This window comes from Carcharodon carcharias, chromosome 22 (genome assembly GCF_017639515.1).
Source record: "Carcharodon carcharias isolate sCarCar2 chromosome 22, sCarCar2.pri, whole genome shotgun sequence".
NCBI lineage: Eukaryota > Metazoa > Chordata > Chondrichthyes > Lamniformes > Lamnidae > Carcharodon > Carcharodon carcharias.
In genome coordinates, this window is record NC_054488.1 from 25,495,257 (window position 1) to 25,513,872 (window position 18,616).

Below are 18,616 nucleotides of genomic sequence, written 5' to 3' on the forward strand. Positions count from 1 at the left end.
CCCCCTCTTCCTCCTCAAAGGAGGTGCCTCTAGCAGAGACCACAATTCCCATGACCAGGGTAACGGAAGGCTGTCTGATACCTGGGAGGCACAACACAGTCTGAATCCTCCGGGGGCCTGACAGACAGCAATGAATCCTGAAAATGAAGTCGGGAAATGCTAAGAATGAAGCCCCGAACAGAGATGAAGCTGCCAAGTACCAATAAGCAATCAGTTGCAAACTATCTCCAAAACTGCTCACTACTCACACTGGCAATGCTGCTGACCCTTTTTATCCTGCCCTTGGATGAGGCTTGTGAAAATGTCGCCTGGCTGCCTGCCCGTTTTGTCTGTGCGACGAGCATAAAATTGCACGGGCAAGAAAAAAATCACAGTCAGTTGGACTATTAAGGGCCTTAAGTGGACACTTAATTAATGGCGGATGCCGTTCTGGCACCTGTGCACGCCTGCCGAGCGAAATATCATGCAAGTGCACTATGACGTGGACACTCGCCTGATGTCATCGCGCACTATTTTACTCCTGATCGGGTCAGGCGACACCCACCTGCGGGATGAAAAATTCTGCCCTAAGAGATAGTGTAAGGAGATATATCAACACAAGTCTACATATACCTCAAAAACTCTCTCACACACACACATACACACACACATGCAAACACACACAAACAAATTAACATAAACATGCATATACACAGAAAAATACACACACAGACACACACGCATACACATATACACACACAGAACGTAGAAGAAGAAACACAGTCACTGTCTATACATCACTCCCTTGAGGTCCCTGAAAACTGAAATCCTGCTTACCTTGCAGGCCTCATATCTGTCTGTGGAACGGTTACTTTGTCAACAAATTTCCCAAAGCCAATGGTGTAGTCACTTGACATGTTCCCCACAACATCAGCTGCCAAATACAAGCAATGAGAATTTAGGACATATAAATATTCATTCTGATATCAAAGACTTGCATCTATAAAGCACCTTTCATGACCTCAGGATATCCCAAAATGCTTTACAGCCAATGAAGTGCATTTGAAGCATAGTCACTGTTATAATGTAAGAAACACAGCAGCCAATTTGTACCCATAAGACAGCAATGTGATAATGACCAGATTATGCTTTTTGGTGAGGTTGGTTGAAGGGTAAATATTGGCCAGCATATTAGGAAGAATTCCCCTGCACTTCTTCAAAACAGTGCCATTGAATCTTTACAACCATCTGAGAAGGCAGCTCAGCTTAAAGACGACACCTCCTCAGTGCAGCACCTCCACAATACTGCACTGGAGTTTCAGCTTGGATTTTGTACTGTGGTCAAGTCTCTGGAATAGGACTTGACTCACAACCTGCTGCTTCAGAGACTCGCGTACTACCACTGGTCCACAGCTGACAATTAACATCTCCAGTGTACCAATCCAATTAGGTTTTTCCAGGTAATTCTGTTTTTGCACCAGCCACTATATTGTTAAGCTTTGGAGTCACAGGTGCAATGGGTGAAGTATTGAAAAAATATTGGACTAAAGGCTCTGGTGCTTACCCAGCTTAAGGCCCAGTTTCTTCAGGTTGTCCAAATCGTCCTTCATCGAGTTGGAGAAATCCATCAGGAAATAAAGATCAACTGGAGCATCCAGTGGCTGAAAGACTTTGAATTTCACTGACTTCTCCTCTCCTGCTCGCAGTGTCATGGACACCTCCTGCGGTGAGATCTGGTTCTGTTTTCTGCGCGTATTGATTTCCACATTCTGAAAAGCAAGGATTGCATCACTATCATGCGTTTCACAGCCTCAGAATGTCTCAACGCATTTTACAGACAATGAAGCAGTTTTGAATGTAGTTACTGTTAAATTGGCAACCAATCTGTACACAGCAAGATTCCACAACCAGTAATATGATAATTTTTTTTCAATGGAGTCATAGAGCAGTTACCCAAGCAAATTATACCAAACCTATACCAAACCTATACCAAACCCATACCAAACCTATACCAAATCTATACCAAACCTTTACCAAACCTATACCAAACCTTTACCAAACCTATACCAAACCCATTCCAATCAATGGTTAAGACCCAGCGAGAGTATTTTGTATTTGGTTCTGTGCACCACACTTTGGGAAGAATGCTGTAGAGGAAATTAGAGATGTTCCAAATTGTGAAGGTTTTTTATAGGAAGAATCTGTTTCCACTTGCAACTGATAGCTAGAGGGGATACAACTCAAGGGTTTCATATTCCAGCAGAAAAAAACCCAACAGAACCACACCGCAAGAGAACCACACACCAGCAGAACCATACTGCAAAGGAATCACACACCAGCAGAACCACACCCCAACAGAACTTACCAGTAGAACCAGAGCCACATGCCAATAGAGCCAAGCTCCATCAGAACCAAACCCCAACAAAAACACAGCCCAGCAGAACCACATGCCAACAAAACCGTAGCCCAACAGAACCACACCCTAGCAGAACTACAGCCCAGCAGAACCACAGCCCCAGTAGAACCACAGCCCCAACAGAACCACAGCCCAGCAGAACCACAGCCCCAAAAGAACCACACCCCAACAGAACCACACCCCAATAGAACCACAGCCCAGCAGAATCACAACCCCAATGAAACCACAGCCCAGCAGAACGACAACCCCAACAGAACTATGTTCCAACAGAACTACACCATAACAGGACAACACTGCAACAGAACCACACCCCCAACAGAACAACATCACAGCTAAATCATATTCCAACAGAATCATAAACCAACAGAGCTGTATCACAACATAACCATAAACAACAGCACCACACCGCAACAGATCCACACTGCAACAGAAACATACCACAACATACCCAACCATATTCAGTTGCTTCATCAATGACATTCCCTACATTATAAGGTCAGGAGTGAAATGTTGGAGGATGATTGCACAATGTTCTGCATCATTCTGATACTGAAGCAGTCCATGCCCATATGAAGCAAGACCTAGACAATATCCGGGCTTGGTCTGTTAAGTGGCAAGGAAAAATCAGGCTACACAAGTGTCAAGCAATGACCATCTCCAATAAGAGAGAATGTAACCATTGCCCCTTGACATTAAATGGCATTACCATCGCTGAAGCCCCACTATCAACATCCTGGGGGTTATCATTGACCAGAAGCTGAACTGGACTAGCCATATAAATACTGTGGCTACAAGAGCAGGTCAGAGGCTGGGAGTTCTGCAGTGTGATGGAATACTCCCCACTTGCCTGGAAGAGTGCAGCTCCAACAATGCTCAAGAAGCTGGATACCATCCAGGACAAAGCAACCCGCTTAATTGGCACCCCTTCTACAAACATTCACGTCCTCCACCAGCGACGCACAGTGGCAGCAATGTGTAACATTTACAAGATGCACTGCAGAAACTTACCAAGGCTCCTTCAACAACACCTTCCAAACCTGTGACCTTTACCACCTAGAAGGACAAGGGCAACAGACACATGGGAACACCACCACCTGGAAGTTCCCTCCAAGTAGCTCATCATCCTGACTCGGAAATATATTGCTGTTCCTTCACTGTCGCTGGGTCAAAATCCTCCCTCCCTAACAGCACTATGGGTGTACCTACACCACATGGACTGCAGTGATTCAAGAAGGCAGGTCACCATCACCTTCTCAAGTGCAATTAGGGATGGGCAATAAATGCTGAACCATATCACAACAGCACCACAAACCAACAAAACAACACCCCATAAGAACCACAATCCAAAGAACCACACTCCAGCAGAACTACAGCACAATTGGATAAAAGCCCAACATAACCATACTGCAACAGAACCACCGATGCTGCCAGACCTGCTGAGTTTTTCCAGGTAATTCTGTTTTTGTTTTGCAACAGAAACCTATCACAACCGAACGACTACCCAATTGAAATACAGCCCAACAGAATCACACCACAACAGAACCACCCTCCAATAGAACCAGACTGCATCAGAACCACGATCCAACAGAACCACACCCCAACAAGATCACACCTCAACAGAATCACTGCCCAGCAGACCACACACCAACAGAACCACACACCAGCAGAACTACAGCCCAACAGAACCACACACCAACAGAACCCTCTCACAACAGAACCACACACCAACAGAACCCTCTCACAACAGAACCACACACCAACAGAACCCACTCACAACACAACCACACACCAACAGGGCCATATCACAACAGAACCAGTGCAACAGAACCACACCAGAACCACACTCCCACAGAACCAAACCCCAGCAGAACTGCAACCCAGCACAACCACAGACCAACAGAACCACACCCATCAGAGCCACAGAACAACAGAACCACACCCCAATAGGACTATAACCCAACAAAACCACACCCCAATAGACTAATGCCCAGCACAACCACAGCCCAACAGAACCACAGCCCAACAGAACCATAACCCAGCATACCAATGCCCAACAGAACCACAGCCCAAGAGAACCACATCCCAACAGAATCACACCCCACCAGGACCACAGCCCAGCAGAAGCACAGCCCAGCAGAAACACAGCCCAATAAGGCAACTGTCCATCAGAACCACACTCCAACAGAACCACTGCCTAGCAGATCACAGCCCAGCAGAACCACATCTGAGCAAAACCACACCCCAACAGAACCAGACCCCACCAGGACCACAGGTCAACAGAACCACACTGCAACAGAAACCTATCACAACAGAACAACAACCCAACTGAAATACAGCCCAACAGAATCACACCACAAAGAACCACCCCCCAACAGAATCACCCCCCAACAGAACCAGACTGCTTCAGAGCCACAGACCAACAGAACCACACTGCAACAGGAACCTATCACAACAAAAGAACAACCCAACTGAAACACAGCCCAACAGAATCACACCACAAAGAACCACCCCCCCAACAGAACCACACCCCAACAGAACCAGACTGCATCAGAACCACCCCCCAACAGAACCACACTGCAACAGAGCCACAGACCAACAGAACCACACTGCAACAGGAAACTATCACAACAAAACGACAACACAACTGAAACACAGTCCAACAGAATCATACCACAAAGAACCACCCCCCAACAGAACCACCCCGCAACAGAACTACACCCCAGCAGAGCCACAGCCCAACAGAGCCACACCCCAACAGAAACACACCCCAACAGAGCTACACTCCAACAGCCACACTCCAACAGAACCACTGTGCAACAGAACCACACCACACCAGAACCACGTTCCCACAGAACCAAACCCCAGCAGAACCACACCCCAACAGAACAAAAGCCCAGCACAGCCACAGACCAACAGAACGACACACCGACAGAACAACACCCCATCAGAACCACAATCCAACTGAACAACACACCATCAGAAACGCACCTCAACAGAACCACACCTGAACAGTAAAACAGTCCAACAGAACCACGCCCCAGTTGAACAACAGTACAGCCGAAGCACATCCCAACAGAACCACACCCATCAGAGCCATAGTCCAACAGAACCACACCACAACAGAGCCAAATCCCAACAGAACCATGCCCTATCAAATCCACCGCCCAAATGAACCACAACCCTACAGAACCACACCACATTAGGACCACACCCGAGTAAAACCATGCCCCAACAGAACCACACCCCAGCAGAACCACAATCCAACAGAACCACAACCGAGTAAAACCACACCCCAACAGAACCACATCCCAACAGAACCACAGTCCAACAGAACCACAGTCCAACAGATCAACACCCCGTTAGGGCCATAACCCTACTAAGCCACACCCAACAGACCAATGCCCAGCAGCACCACAGCCCAACAGAACCACAACCCAACAGAAGCACAGCCCAACAGAACCACAACCCAACAGAACCACACCCCAACAGAACCACACCCCAACAGAACCACACCCCAACAGAACCACACCCCAACAGAACCACAACCCAACAGAAACACAGCCCAACAGAAACACAGCCCAATATAATCAGAGCCCAACAGAAATACATCCCAGCAGAACAACACCCTATCCAATCCACACGCCAACAGAACCATACCACAACTCAACCATATCAGAACAGAACAATATCAGAACAGAAGCACATCCCAACAGAAGCATATCTCAACAGAACCACACCCCAACAGAACCACACCCCAACAGAACCACACCCCAACAGAACCACACCCCAACAGAACCACAACCCAACAGAACCACAACCCAACAGAAACACAGCCCAACAGAACCACAGCCCAATATAATCAGAGCCCAACAGAAACACATTCCAACAGAACAACACCCTATCCAATCCACACGCCAACAGAACCAGACCACAACTGAACCATATCAGAACAGAACAATATCAGAACAGAAGCACATCCCAACAGAAGCATATCTCAACAGAACCACACCCCAACAGAACCACACCCCAACAGAACCACACCCCAACAGAAACACACCCCAACAGAACCACACCCCAACAGAACCACACCCCAACAGAAACACAGCCCAACAGAACCACAGACCAATATAATCAGAGCCCAACAGAAACACATCCCAACAGAACAACACCCTATCCGATCCACACGCCAACAGAACCATACCACAACAGAACCATATCAGAACAGAACAATATCAGAACAGAAGCACATCCCAACAGAAGCATATCTCAAATGAACCACACCCCAACAGAACCACATCCCAACAGAACCACATCCAAACAGAACCCCAGTCCAACAGAATCAAAGCCGTACGTAGCTACAACCCAACAGAACCACTCTGCAACAGAACCACAGCCCAATAGCACCATAGAACCATAGAAAAGTTACAGCACAGAAGGAGGCCATTCAGCCCATCTTGTCCATGCCAGCCCAAGGATGCCCAGGTCCCTTTCTAATCCCACCTTCCTGCACCCAGCCCATAGCTCTGCAGCTTACAGCACTTTAGGTGCAGATCCAGGTACTTTTTAAAAGTTTAAAGTTCCTGCCTCTACCACCAACTTGGGCAGTGAATTCTAGACACCCACTACCCTCTGCATAAAAAAGTTCTTCCTCATGTCCCCCCTACACCTTCTCCCACTTATCTTGAATCTATGTCCCCTGGTTCTAGAATTCTCCATCAAGGGAAACAATTTTATCCTGTTGACTTTATCTATTCCCCTCATAATCTTGTACACCTCAATCAAGTCACCTCTCAGCCTTCTTTGTTCTAAGGAAAATAACCCCAACCTATCCAATCTCTCCTCAAAGCTACTCTTTTCTAACCCAGGCAACATTCTTGTAAACCTCCTCTACACTCTCTCCAGAGCTATTACGTCCTTCCTGTAATGTGGTGACCAGAACAGCACACAATACTCCAGTTGTGGCCTCACCAGTGTTTTATACAATTCCAAGATTATATCCTTACTTTTATATTTTATAGCTCTGCCAATGAAGGAGAACATTCCACAGCCCAACAGACCTACACCCCATCAGACCCACGCCCCAACAGATCCAGACCCCAACAGACTCACAGTGTATCAGAACCACAATTAAATAGAAACACGCCCCAAGAAAACCACAGCCCAGTAGAACCAGTCAAAAGAACTACATCCCAGCAGAACCACATACCAACAGAACCACAGTCCAACAGAACCACAGTCCAACAGAACAACAGCCCAGCACAGCCACAGACCAACAGAATGACACACTGACAGAACAACACCCCATCAGAACCACAATCCAACTGAACAACACACCATCAGAAACACACCTCAACAGAACCACACCTGAACAGTAAAACAGTCCAACAGAACCACACTCCAGTTGAACAACAGTACAGCCAAAGCACATCCCAACAGAACCACACCCATCAGAGCCACAGTCCAACAGAACCACACCACAACAGAGCCAAATCCCAACAGAACCATGCCCTATCAAATCCACAGTCCAAGTGAACCACACCCCAGCAGAACCACAACCCTACAGAACCACACCACATTAGGACCACACCCAAGTAAAACCATGCTCCAACAGAACCACACCCCAGCAGAACCACAATCCAACAGAACCACAACCGGGTAAAACCACACCCCAACAGAACCACGTCCCAACAGAACCACAGTCCAACAGAACCACAGTCCAACAGATCAACACCCATCAGAGCCACAGTCCAACAGAACCACACCACAACAGAGCCAAATCCCAACAGAACCATGCCCTATCAAATCCACAGTCCAAGTGAACCACACCCCAGCAGAACCACAACCCAACAGAACCATAACCCAACAGAACCACAACCCAACAGAAACACAGCCCAACAGAACCACAACCTAACAGAAACACAGCCCAACAGAAACACAGACCAATATAATCAGAGCCCAACAGAAACACATCCCAACAGAACAACACCCTATCTGATCCACACGCCAATAGAACCATACCACAACTGAACCATATCAGAACAGAACAATATCAGAACAGAAGCACATCCCAACAGAAGCATATCTCAACAGAACCACACCCCAACAGAACCACACCCCAACAGAACCACAACCCAACAGAACCACAACCCAACAGAACCACAACCCAACAGAAACACACCCCAACAGAAACACAGCCCAACAGAACCACAGCCCAATATAATCAGAGCCCAACAGAAACACATCCCAACAGAACAACACCCTATCAGATCCACACGCCAACAGAACCATACCACAACTGAACCATATCAGAACAGCACCACACCCCAACAGAACCACAGCCCAACAGAAACACAGCCCAACAGAACCACAACTCAGCAGAAACACAGACCAATAGAATCAGAGCCCAACAGAAACACATCCCAACAGAACGACACCCTATCCGATCCACACGCCAACAGAACCATACCACAACTGAACCATATCAGAACAGAACAATATCAGAACAGAAGCGCATCCCAACAGAAGCATATCTCAACAGAACCACACCCCAACAGAACCACATCCCAACAGAACCACAACCCAACAGAACCATAACCCAACAGAACCACAACCCAACAGAAACACAGCCCAACAGAACCACAACCCAACAGAAACACAGCCCAACAGAACCACATCCCAACAGAACCACATCCAAACAGAACCACAGCCCAACAGAACCATAGAACCATAGAAAAGTTACAGCACAGAAGGAGGCCATTCAGCCCATCTTGTCCATGCCAGCCCAAGGATGCCCAGGTCCTTTCTAATCCCACCTTCCTGCACCTGGGCCATAGCCCTGCAGCTTACAGCGCTTTAGGTGCAGATCCAGGTGCTTTTTAAAAGAATTTAAAGTTTCTGCCTCTACCACCAACTTGGGCAGTGAATTCTAGACACCCACTACCCTCTGCGTAAAAAAGTTCTTCTTCTTGTCCCCCCTACACCTTCTGCCACTTATCTTGAATCTATGTCCCCAGGTTCTAGAATTCTCCATCAAGGGAAACAATTTTATCCTGTTGACTTTATCTATTCCCCTCATAATTTTGTACACCTCAATCAAGTCACCTCTCAGCCTTCTTTGTTCTAAGGAAAATAACCCCAACCTATCCAATCTCTCCTCAAAGCTACTCTTTTCTAACCCTGGCAACATTCTTGTAAACCTCCTCTGCACTCTCTCCAGAGCTATTACGTCCTTCCTGTAATGTGGTGACCAGAACAGCACACAATACTCCAGTTGTGGCCTCACCAGTGTTTTATACAATTCCAAGATTATATCCTTACTTTTATATTTTATACCTCTGCCAATGAAGGAGAACATTCCACAGCCCAACAGACCTACACCCCATCAAACCCAGACCCCAACAGACCCACAGTGCATCAGAACCACAATTAAATAGAAACACGCCCCAAGAAAACCACAGCCCAGTAGAACCAGTCAAAAGAACTACATCCCAGCAGAAGCACAGTCCAACAGAACCACAGTCCAACAGAACCACACCCCAACAGAACCACACCCCAACAGAACTAAAGCCGAGCACAACTACACCCTAGCAGAACCACATTCCAATAGAACCACAGTCCAACAAAACCAGAGCCTAACAGAACAAAATCCCAACAGAACCAAAACCCAACAGAACCAGACCCCAACAGAACCAGACCACAACAGAACCAAAACCGAACAGAACTACACCCCAACAGAACCATGCCCCAACAGACCCACACCCCAACAGGCCCACAGTGCAACAGAACCACAATCAAATAGAAACACACCCCAACAGAAGTACAGCCCAACAGAACCACATCCCAACAGAACCACATGCCAATAGAACCACACCCGAGTAAAACCACACCCCAACAGAACGAAAGGCAAACAGAAACACACCCCATCAGAACCACAGTCCAACAAAGCACACTGAAGCAGAACCACATTCCATCACAATCACACCCCAACAGAACCACACCCCAACAGAACCACACGCCAACAGAAGCACACCCCAACAGAAGCACACCCCAACAGAAGCACACCCCAACAGAAGCACACCCCAACAGAAGCACACCCCAACAGAAGCACACCCCAACAGAACCACAACTCAACAGATCCACAACCCAACAGATCCACAACCCAACAGATCCGCAACTGAACAGATCCACACCGACTTAGGGCCACAACCCAATTAAGCCACAGTCAACAGACCAATGCCTAGCAGCACCACAGCCCAACAGAACCACTGCCCAACAGAACCACTGCCCAACAGAACCACTGCCCAACAGAGCCACAGCCCAACAGAGCCACAGCCCAACAGAACCACTGCCCAACGAAAGCATATTCCAATAGAACCATAGACCAACAGAACCACAGCCCAAAGGAATCACAGCCCAACAGAAATAAACATGTTCAGAACCACAGCCCAACAGAACCACACCCCAACAGAACCACATCCCAACAGAACCACATGCCAACAGTACCACATGCCAATAGAACCACATCCCAGCAGAAACACACCCCATCAGGACCACAGCCCAACAGAACCATATTCCAACAGAATCAAATACCAACAGATCAAAAACCTTCAGAACCACATCCCAGCAGAAACACAACACAAAAGAATCACATCCGAACAGAACTACACCCCAAAAAAACCACACCGCAACAGAACCAGAACCCAACAGAACAAAACCCAACAGAATCACAGCCCAAAAGATCCACATCCCAACAGAACAAAAGCCCAACTGAACCACAACCCAACAGATCAAACCCCTTCAGAACCACACTCCAGCAGAAACACAGCCCAGAAGAACCACCCCCCAAAAAACCACACCCCAACAGAACCAGACCCCAACAAAAGCTCAACAGAACCATAAACTAACAGAACAAAAGGCCAACAGAACCACAGTCCATCAGAACCAAATACCAATGGATCAAAGCCCCATCAGAATCACAGCCCAGCAGAACCACACCGGAACAGAACTACACACCAACAGAACCACATCCCAACAGAACCACACCTGAACAGAACACATCCCAAAACAACCACACCCCAACAGACCAAAATCCCAGCAGAAACACAGCCCAGCAGAAACACACCCCAACAGAACAATATCACAACAGAACCACATCCCAATGGAGCCATGTCCCAACAGAACTTCACCCCAACAGAACCATGCCCCAAAAGAACCACATCCCAATAGAACCACATCCCAACAGAACCACATCCCAACAGAACCACAGCCCAACAGAACCACATCCCAACAGAAACACACACCAACAGAACAATATCACAACAAAACCACATCCCAGCAGAACCACACCCCATCAGGACCACAGCCCAACAGAACCACATTCCAAAAGAATCAAATACCAACAGATCAAAAACCTTCATAACCACATCCCAGCAGAAACACAGCCCAAAAGAACCACACCCAAAAAACCACACCCCAACAGAACCAGAACCCAACAAAAGCTCAACAGAACCACAAGCTAACAAAACAAAAGGCCAACAGAACCACAGTCCAGCAGAACACAGTCCATCAGAACCACAGCCCCACAGAACCACAGTCCAGCAGAAACATACCCCAACAGAACAATATCACCTCAGAACCACATCCCAACAGAAGCACACCCCATGAGAACCACCGCCCAACAGAACAACACCGGAACAGAACTACACACCAACAGAACCACATCCCAACAGAACCACACCTGAACAGAAACACATCCCAAAATAACCACACCCCAACAGACCAAAATCCCAGCAGAAACACAGCCCAACAGAAACACACCCCAACAGAACAATATCACAACAGAACCACATCCCAATGGAGCCACATCCCAACAGAACCACAGCCCAACAGAACCACATCCCAATAGAAACACACACCAACAGAACAATATCACAACAAAACCACATCCCAGCAGAAGCACACCCCATCAGGACCACAGCCCAACAGAACCACGTTCCAACAGAATCAAATAACAACAGATCAAAAACCTCCATAACCACATCCCAGCAGAAACACAGCACAAAAGAACCACATCCAAACAGAACTACACCCCAAAAATCCACACCGCAACAGAACCAGAACCCAACAGAACAAAACCCAACAGAATCACGGCCCAAAAGATCCACGTCCCAACAGAACAAAAGCCTAACTGAACCACAACCCAACAGATCAAACCCCTTCAGAACCACATCCCAGCAGAAACACAGCCCAAAAGAACCACACCCAAAAAAACCACACCCCAACAGAACCAGAACCCAACAAAAGCTCAACAGAACCACAAGCTAACAGAACAAAAGGCCAACAGAACCACAGTCCAGCAGAAACATATCCCAACAGAACAATATCACCTCAGAACCACATCCCAACAGAAGCACACCCCATGAGAACCACCGCCCAACAGAACCACACCGGAACAGAACTACACACCAACAGAACCATATCCCAACAGAACCATGCCTGAACAGAAACACTTCCCAAAACAACCACACCCCAACAGACCAAAATCCCAGCAGAAACACAGCCCAACAGAAACACACCCCAACAGAACAATATCACAACAGAACCACATCCCAATGGAGCCATATCCCAACAGAACTTCACTCCAGAAGAACCACATCCCAACAGAACCACATCCCAACAGAACCACATCCCAACAGAACCACATCCCAACAGAAACACACCCCAACAGAAACACACCATAACAGAAACACACCCCAACGGAACAGTATCCCAACAGAACCACATCCCAACAGAAAAACACCATAACAGAAACACACCCCAACAGAAACACACCATAACAGAAACACACCCCAACAGAACAAAAGCCCAACAGAATCACGGCCCAAAAGAACCACATCCCAACAGAACAAAAGCACAACAGAAACACATCCCATTAGAACCACAGCCCAACATGAAACACAACCCAAAAGAACCGCACCCGAACAGAAGCAGAACCCAACATAACCACAGCCCAACAGAAGCACAGTGCAACAGAACCATAGCCCAACAGAACCACACCCAAACAGAACCACGCCCCAACAGAACCTCATCCCAACAGAAACACATCCCAACAGAAACACATCCCAACAGAAACACATCCCAACAGAAACACACCCCAACAGAACCACATCCCAACAGAACCACATCCCAACAGAACAATGCCCCAACAGAACCACTGCCCAACAGAACCACTGCCCAACAGAACAATGCCCCAACAGAACCACATCCCAACAGAACCGCAGCCCAACAGAACCGCAGCCCAACAGAACCGCAGCCCAACAGAACCACAGCCCAACAGAACCACAGCCCAACAGAACAAAAATCCACAGAATCATACCCCAGTAGAACCACAGCCCATCAGAACCACAACCCAACAGAACCACATTCCAACAGAACCAAATACCAACAGATCAAAACCCCTTCAGAGCCACATCCCAGCAGAAACACAGCCCAAAAGAACCACACCCGAAAAAACCACACCCCAACAGTACCAGAACCCAACAGAACAAAACCCAACAGAATCTCGTCCCAAAAGATCCACATCCTAACAGAACAAAAGCCCAACCGGACCACAACCCAACAGAACAAACCCCTTCAGAACCACACCCCAGCAGAAACACAGCCCAAAAAAACCACACCCAAAAAAAAAACCACACCCCAACAGAACCAGAACCCAACAAAAGCTCAACAGAACCACAACCCAACAGAACCACAGTCCATCAGAACCACAGCCCCACAGAACCACAGTCCAGCAGAAGCATACCCCAACAGAACAATATCATCTCAGAACCACATCTCAACAGAAGCTCACCCCATGAGAACCACGGCCCAATGGAACCACATTCCAACAGAACCAAATACCAACGGATCTACGCCCCATCAGATCCACACACTAACAGAACCATATCACAACAAAACCATATCACAACAGAATCATGTCCCAACAGAACCACATCACAACACAACCACAGTCCAACAGAAACGCACCCCAACAGACCCACCGTGCAACAGAACCACAATCAAATAGAACCACGCCCCAACAGAACCACAGCCCAGTAGAACCACAGTCAAAAGAACCACAGCCCAGCAGAACCACAGCCCAGCAGCACCATGCCAAAACAGCACCACGCCCCCATAGAAACACACCCCAACAGTACCACTACCCATCAGAACCACTGCCCAACAGAACCACAGCTCAACAGAACCAAAGCTGAGCACAACCACACACCAACAGAACCGCACCCAACAGAACCACACCCCAACAAAAGCACATCCCAATAGAACCACATCCGAACAGAACCACAGTCCAGCAGAAACACACCCCAACAGAACAATATCACAACAGAACCACACCCCAACGGAACCACATCACAACAGAACCACAGTCCAACAGAACCATACCCAACAGACCCACAGTGCAACAGAACCACAACCGAAGAGAGCCACACCCCAACAGAACCACAGCCCAGTAGAACCACAGTCAAAAGAACCACATCCCAGCAGAGTCATAGCCCAGCAAAACCATGTCAAAACAGAACCACACCCCAATAAAAGCACAGCTCAACAGAACCACCGCCCATCAGAACCACACCCCAAAGGAACCACATCCCAACAGAACCACATCCCAATAGAACCACATCCCAACAGAACCATAGTCCAACAGAACCAAAGCCGAACAAAATTACACCCCAACAGAACCACTTTGCAACAGAACCACAACCAAATAGAACCACACCCCAGCAGAATCAGACCCCAGCAGAATCAGACCCCAGCAGAACAAAACCCCAGCAGAACAAAACTCAACTGTACCATACCCCAAAATGGAGTCATGGCTTTCAGAAGAGCAACATATTAAATTGTTCCGTAGATGCTGAAGGTCCCAGCAGATACACAATGAAGCTGCTTTATTCAAACTCATTGATCATGGGCTAAGGTAGGAGAAATAAGCCAAAATTTTTACTCCTGGTCACCAGACAGTTGTGAGACGAGGACAGAGTCTGATTAGGAGGTGCTGCTCCAACTAGCTTGCAACTAGTTGTGGCCAGCTAGCTTCCCACACCTGAAGGATAAAGGCCAGGACTGAAAGAAGAGGGGCAGTTAATGTGCAGTAAACTGTGTCCAGGCCAAAGTCAACACATTTAGGAGTGAGATGAGAAAAGAGATCTTGATGGAAAGATTTCCTCTCTAAGAGGGAATGCTTCAGATCTGGCTTCCTTGTTCACAGGCCACAGACTGTGCAGCATCTCCTTCCCTGTGGGGGACACACCTTTTTTATTTCCATCGAACTTTTCATCTGGATTATCTGTTTGCACTTTGACTGTAAGTTGCTGTATAGATCACACCTGGAGTAATGAATGCCCTGCAAGACAAGAAACACAAATTATTATAGCACAGTACTGCCCATCACCCATCCCCTCAAACCTTCGCCTGCTCCCTGTCCCCCAAAGCAACTCACTCCCCAACAGCAGTGCGGGTGTACCTACATCAGATGGACTGCAGCAGTTCATGACGGCAGCTTATTATCACCTTATCAAGAGCAATTAGGGAGAGCAACAAATGCTGGCCTAGCCAGCGATGTACATGCCCCATTAAATAATTTTTAAAACTCTCCATACCCTGTATCTGCTTACACAGTATGATGCTCCACCTGGGAGTGTGGGAGGGGGAGGGGGTCTGTGATTGAGTTTGGAGGTGGGTGCATGGAGAGGGTCTGTGTTGGAGTTTGGTGGTGGGGGTGTGAAGGGGGTCAGTGATGGAGTTTGAAGGTGGGTGTGTGGAGGTGGGTGTGTGGAGGAGGTCAGTGATGGAGTTTGGAGGTGGGAGTGTGGAGCTGGGAGTGTGGAGGGGGTTAAAGTTTGTTGCTGGGGTCTAGCAGAGTGGGTATTGCAGTTTGGTAATTTACCTCGTCAGCACAATATGAACAGTCCTTGTCCACTCTCATGCACTCAGTGCAGGTTTTGGCTCGACTGAGAATACAGCGATTGCCTGAAAGCAACAGAAGGTTCAAAGAAGCATCAAATACACACTAGCAAAAAGTGAAACATCAAACCAGACATACATTCAGACATCAGCACCTGAACATCATGGTTTACACTGTGACAATGTGATTCCTTAAAGGGACCACCACCAACATGGTAAATTTGTTAAAAATACCTTTCCTGAATGTAAGGGATGAAGATCATTGCTGAACCCTCCGAATTGCCTCCCCCTCTTCTAGTCCCTCCTGATCATCCCCTCCCAGCAGGCACCCCGGCACCCAACACTCCTGATCACTGTCAGCAATGCAAATCGACACCTTCATCACCAGTGATCATCCTGGGAAGATCCAGCAGATACCTGAATGTGCCCGTCTAAGGACCAATATCAGGTGTGCCTTGGGTCCATCCATTCCAATGAGAAATCATTCCCAACAGGGCATTTCTGCACCACAATAAATGTGAGTTCCACACTGGTAAAATGTTATAAAAGAGGAGACACCAAAGATAAAATTAGAAATCTCACTTCTCTCTCCCTGGCACACAGCTGCCAATACGACCACGCTCAGCAATGAGCACCATATCTTCCACTGCTGCATCTCCTGATAAAACACAAAGGGTTAATGGTTAACTGCTCAGTATTGGATACAAGGTCAATTATGTTACTGATCGATCCTCCATTCAGAGTCACTTCCATTTTAATCATGAAATAAGAAGTGTTTGGTAAACAATTAATTATTTTGATTCAACAAGTGTATTCATTTTCAAAGGTTAGTCCCCACCTACCCACCTTCTCACCATATGCCTCAAAACATTTTCTCTCCAAATACACATCGGCCCAGGTTTTGTTGTCAGCAGTGAAAGAGCAGAACCAGTTATTCATTGCATTAACGTTTGTCCATAAACTTTCTGTAGCTTTTGCACTGGAACTTACAGTTCCTAAAGAACCATTTTGGCCTTCTGTAGAGGATCTGGGATCTGTGTGAACAGGGCTGTTTATCTCCTTAGCCAATCAGATTAAAGCGTTATTAATGAGCAACGCAGAGTCTGAACCAGGAAATATAAACTCAAATAGCTAATTCAATGCCAAATCATGTATAGAAAATAAAGAGAGGGACAGAAAGTTGGAATTAAGAGAGAGGTAAAAGAGACAGAAACAAACAGTAAAAGAAAATATTTTATTTTAAATCCCCAATAATTACAATTTGAAGGAATGAGACTATACATGTGTAAAAGTTAATTCTCATTGCAAGAGAGGTTGTTTGGAAGTCATTAAGACTCCCACCATTAAAAATGTGCTTGCACTGAAATGAACAACTCTGGGTGTTTAGTGGGTATGTAATAGGATACTGAGGGGATTTGACGTGATAGCTGCTGAGAGGATGTTTCCCCTCGCGGGGAATCTAGAACTAGGGAACACAGTTTCAGAATATGATATCTCCCATTTAAGATGGAGAAGAGGAGGAATTTCTTCTCTCAGAGATCATTAGTGTTTGGAATTTGCTTCCCCAGCGAGCAGTGGAGGCAGGGTCATTCAAGGCTGAGATAGATAGATTTTTGATTGACAAAGGAGTCAAGGGTTTTGAAGGATAGACATGAAAGTGGAGTTAAGCCACAGTCAGATCAAAGGTGATTGAACGGCAGAGCAGGCTTGAGGGACTGAATGGCCTACTCCTATTTCTTATGTTCTTATGTAATGGGTAAGTATCACAACTGAGTACCGTTCCATATCTAGTCACTGGGTGAGATACAATTATGGCGAAGATTCTAGAGGGTCAGTGCACTTGGTGAAGCAATTTTCTGATTTCCTCATGTAACAACATGGTCACTGGAAGTTGCTGTCGGATTTACACTTTCATAATAGTAAAACCCTGTCAGCCTCACAATTACCTATAGACCAAAATACCTGAATTACAGAGAAAACACATCATAGGAACAGGCAGTTTCTGTTAGTGTTTACCCTCCGCACGAGCATTATCCGAATCCCATATGCCCACTTTTCCCAATATCCCGTCATCGCCTTTACATTGTACCATCTATCAATTTGTTTTTAATTGTTGACATGGTCTGTGATATAAGCACTATATCAGCCTCACACCCTTTGTGTTATAACATTTCTACTGCCCTATTATAAATCTCCTATGCCTGGGCCTGAATTTTGCGTTCCGAGGGCAGGCGCACACCCAACCTGAATACAAGTAAAATTATG

The 18,616-nt window shown here is 46.9% G+C and overlaps 1 protein-coding gene across 4 annotated transcripts in view; it reads right to left on the reverse strand.

Annotated features, from left to right (window-relative positions):
- The window catches only part of itgb4 (integrin, beta 4), a 151,704-nt gene that overhangs the window by 124,219 nt on the left and 8,869 nt on the right, over window positions 1–18,616 (reverse strand). For all 4 annotated transcript variants that reach the window (XM_041216920.1, XM_041216922.1, XM_041216921.1 and 1 more), the window contains exons 2-6: window positions 16,934–17,009; window positions 16,335–16,417; window positions 15,699–15,791; window positions 1,544–1,748; window positions 817–913 (exon numbers count right to left, since the gene is read on the reverse strand). In XM_041216920.1, the coding sequence (XP_041072854.1) occupies window positions 817–913; window positions 1,544–1,748; window positions 15,699–15,791; window positions 16,335–16,417; window positions 16,934–17,006 (551 nt within the window). In that variant the 5' untranslated portion in view covers window positions 17,007–17,009. The remainder of the gene's footprint in view (window positions 1–816; window positions 914–1,543; window positions 1,749–15,698; window positions 15,792–16,334; window positions 16,418–16,933; window positions 17,010–18,616) is intronic.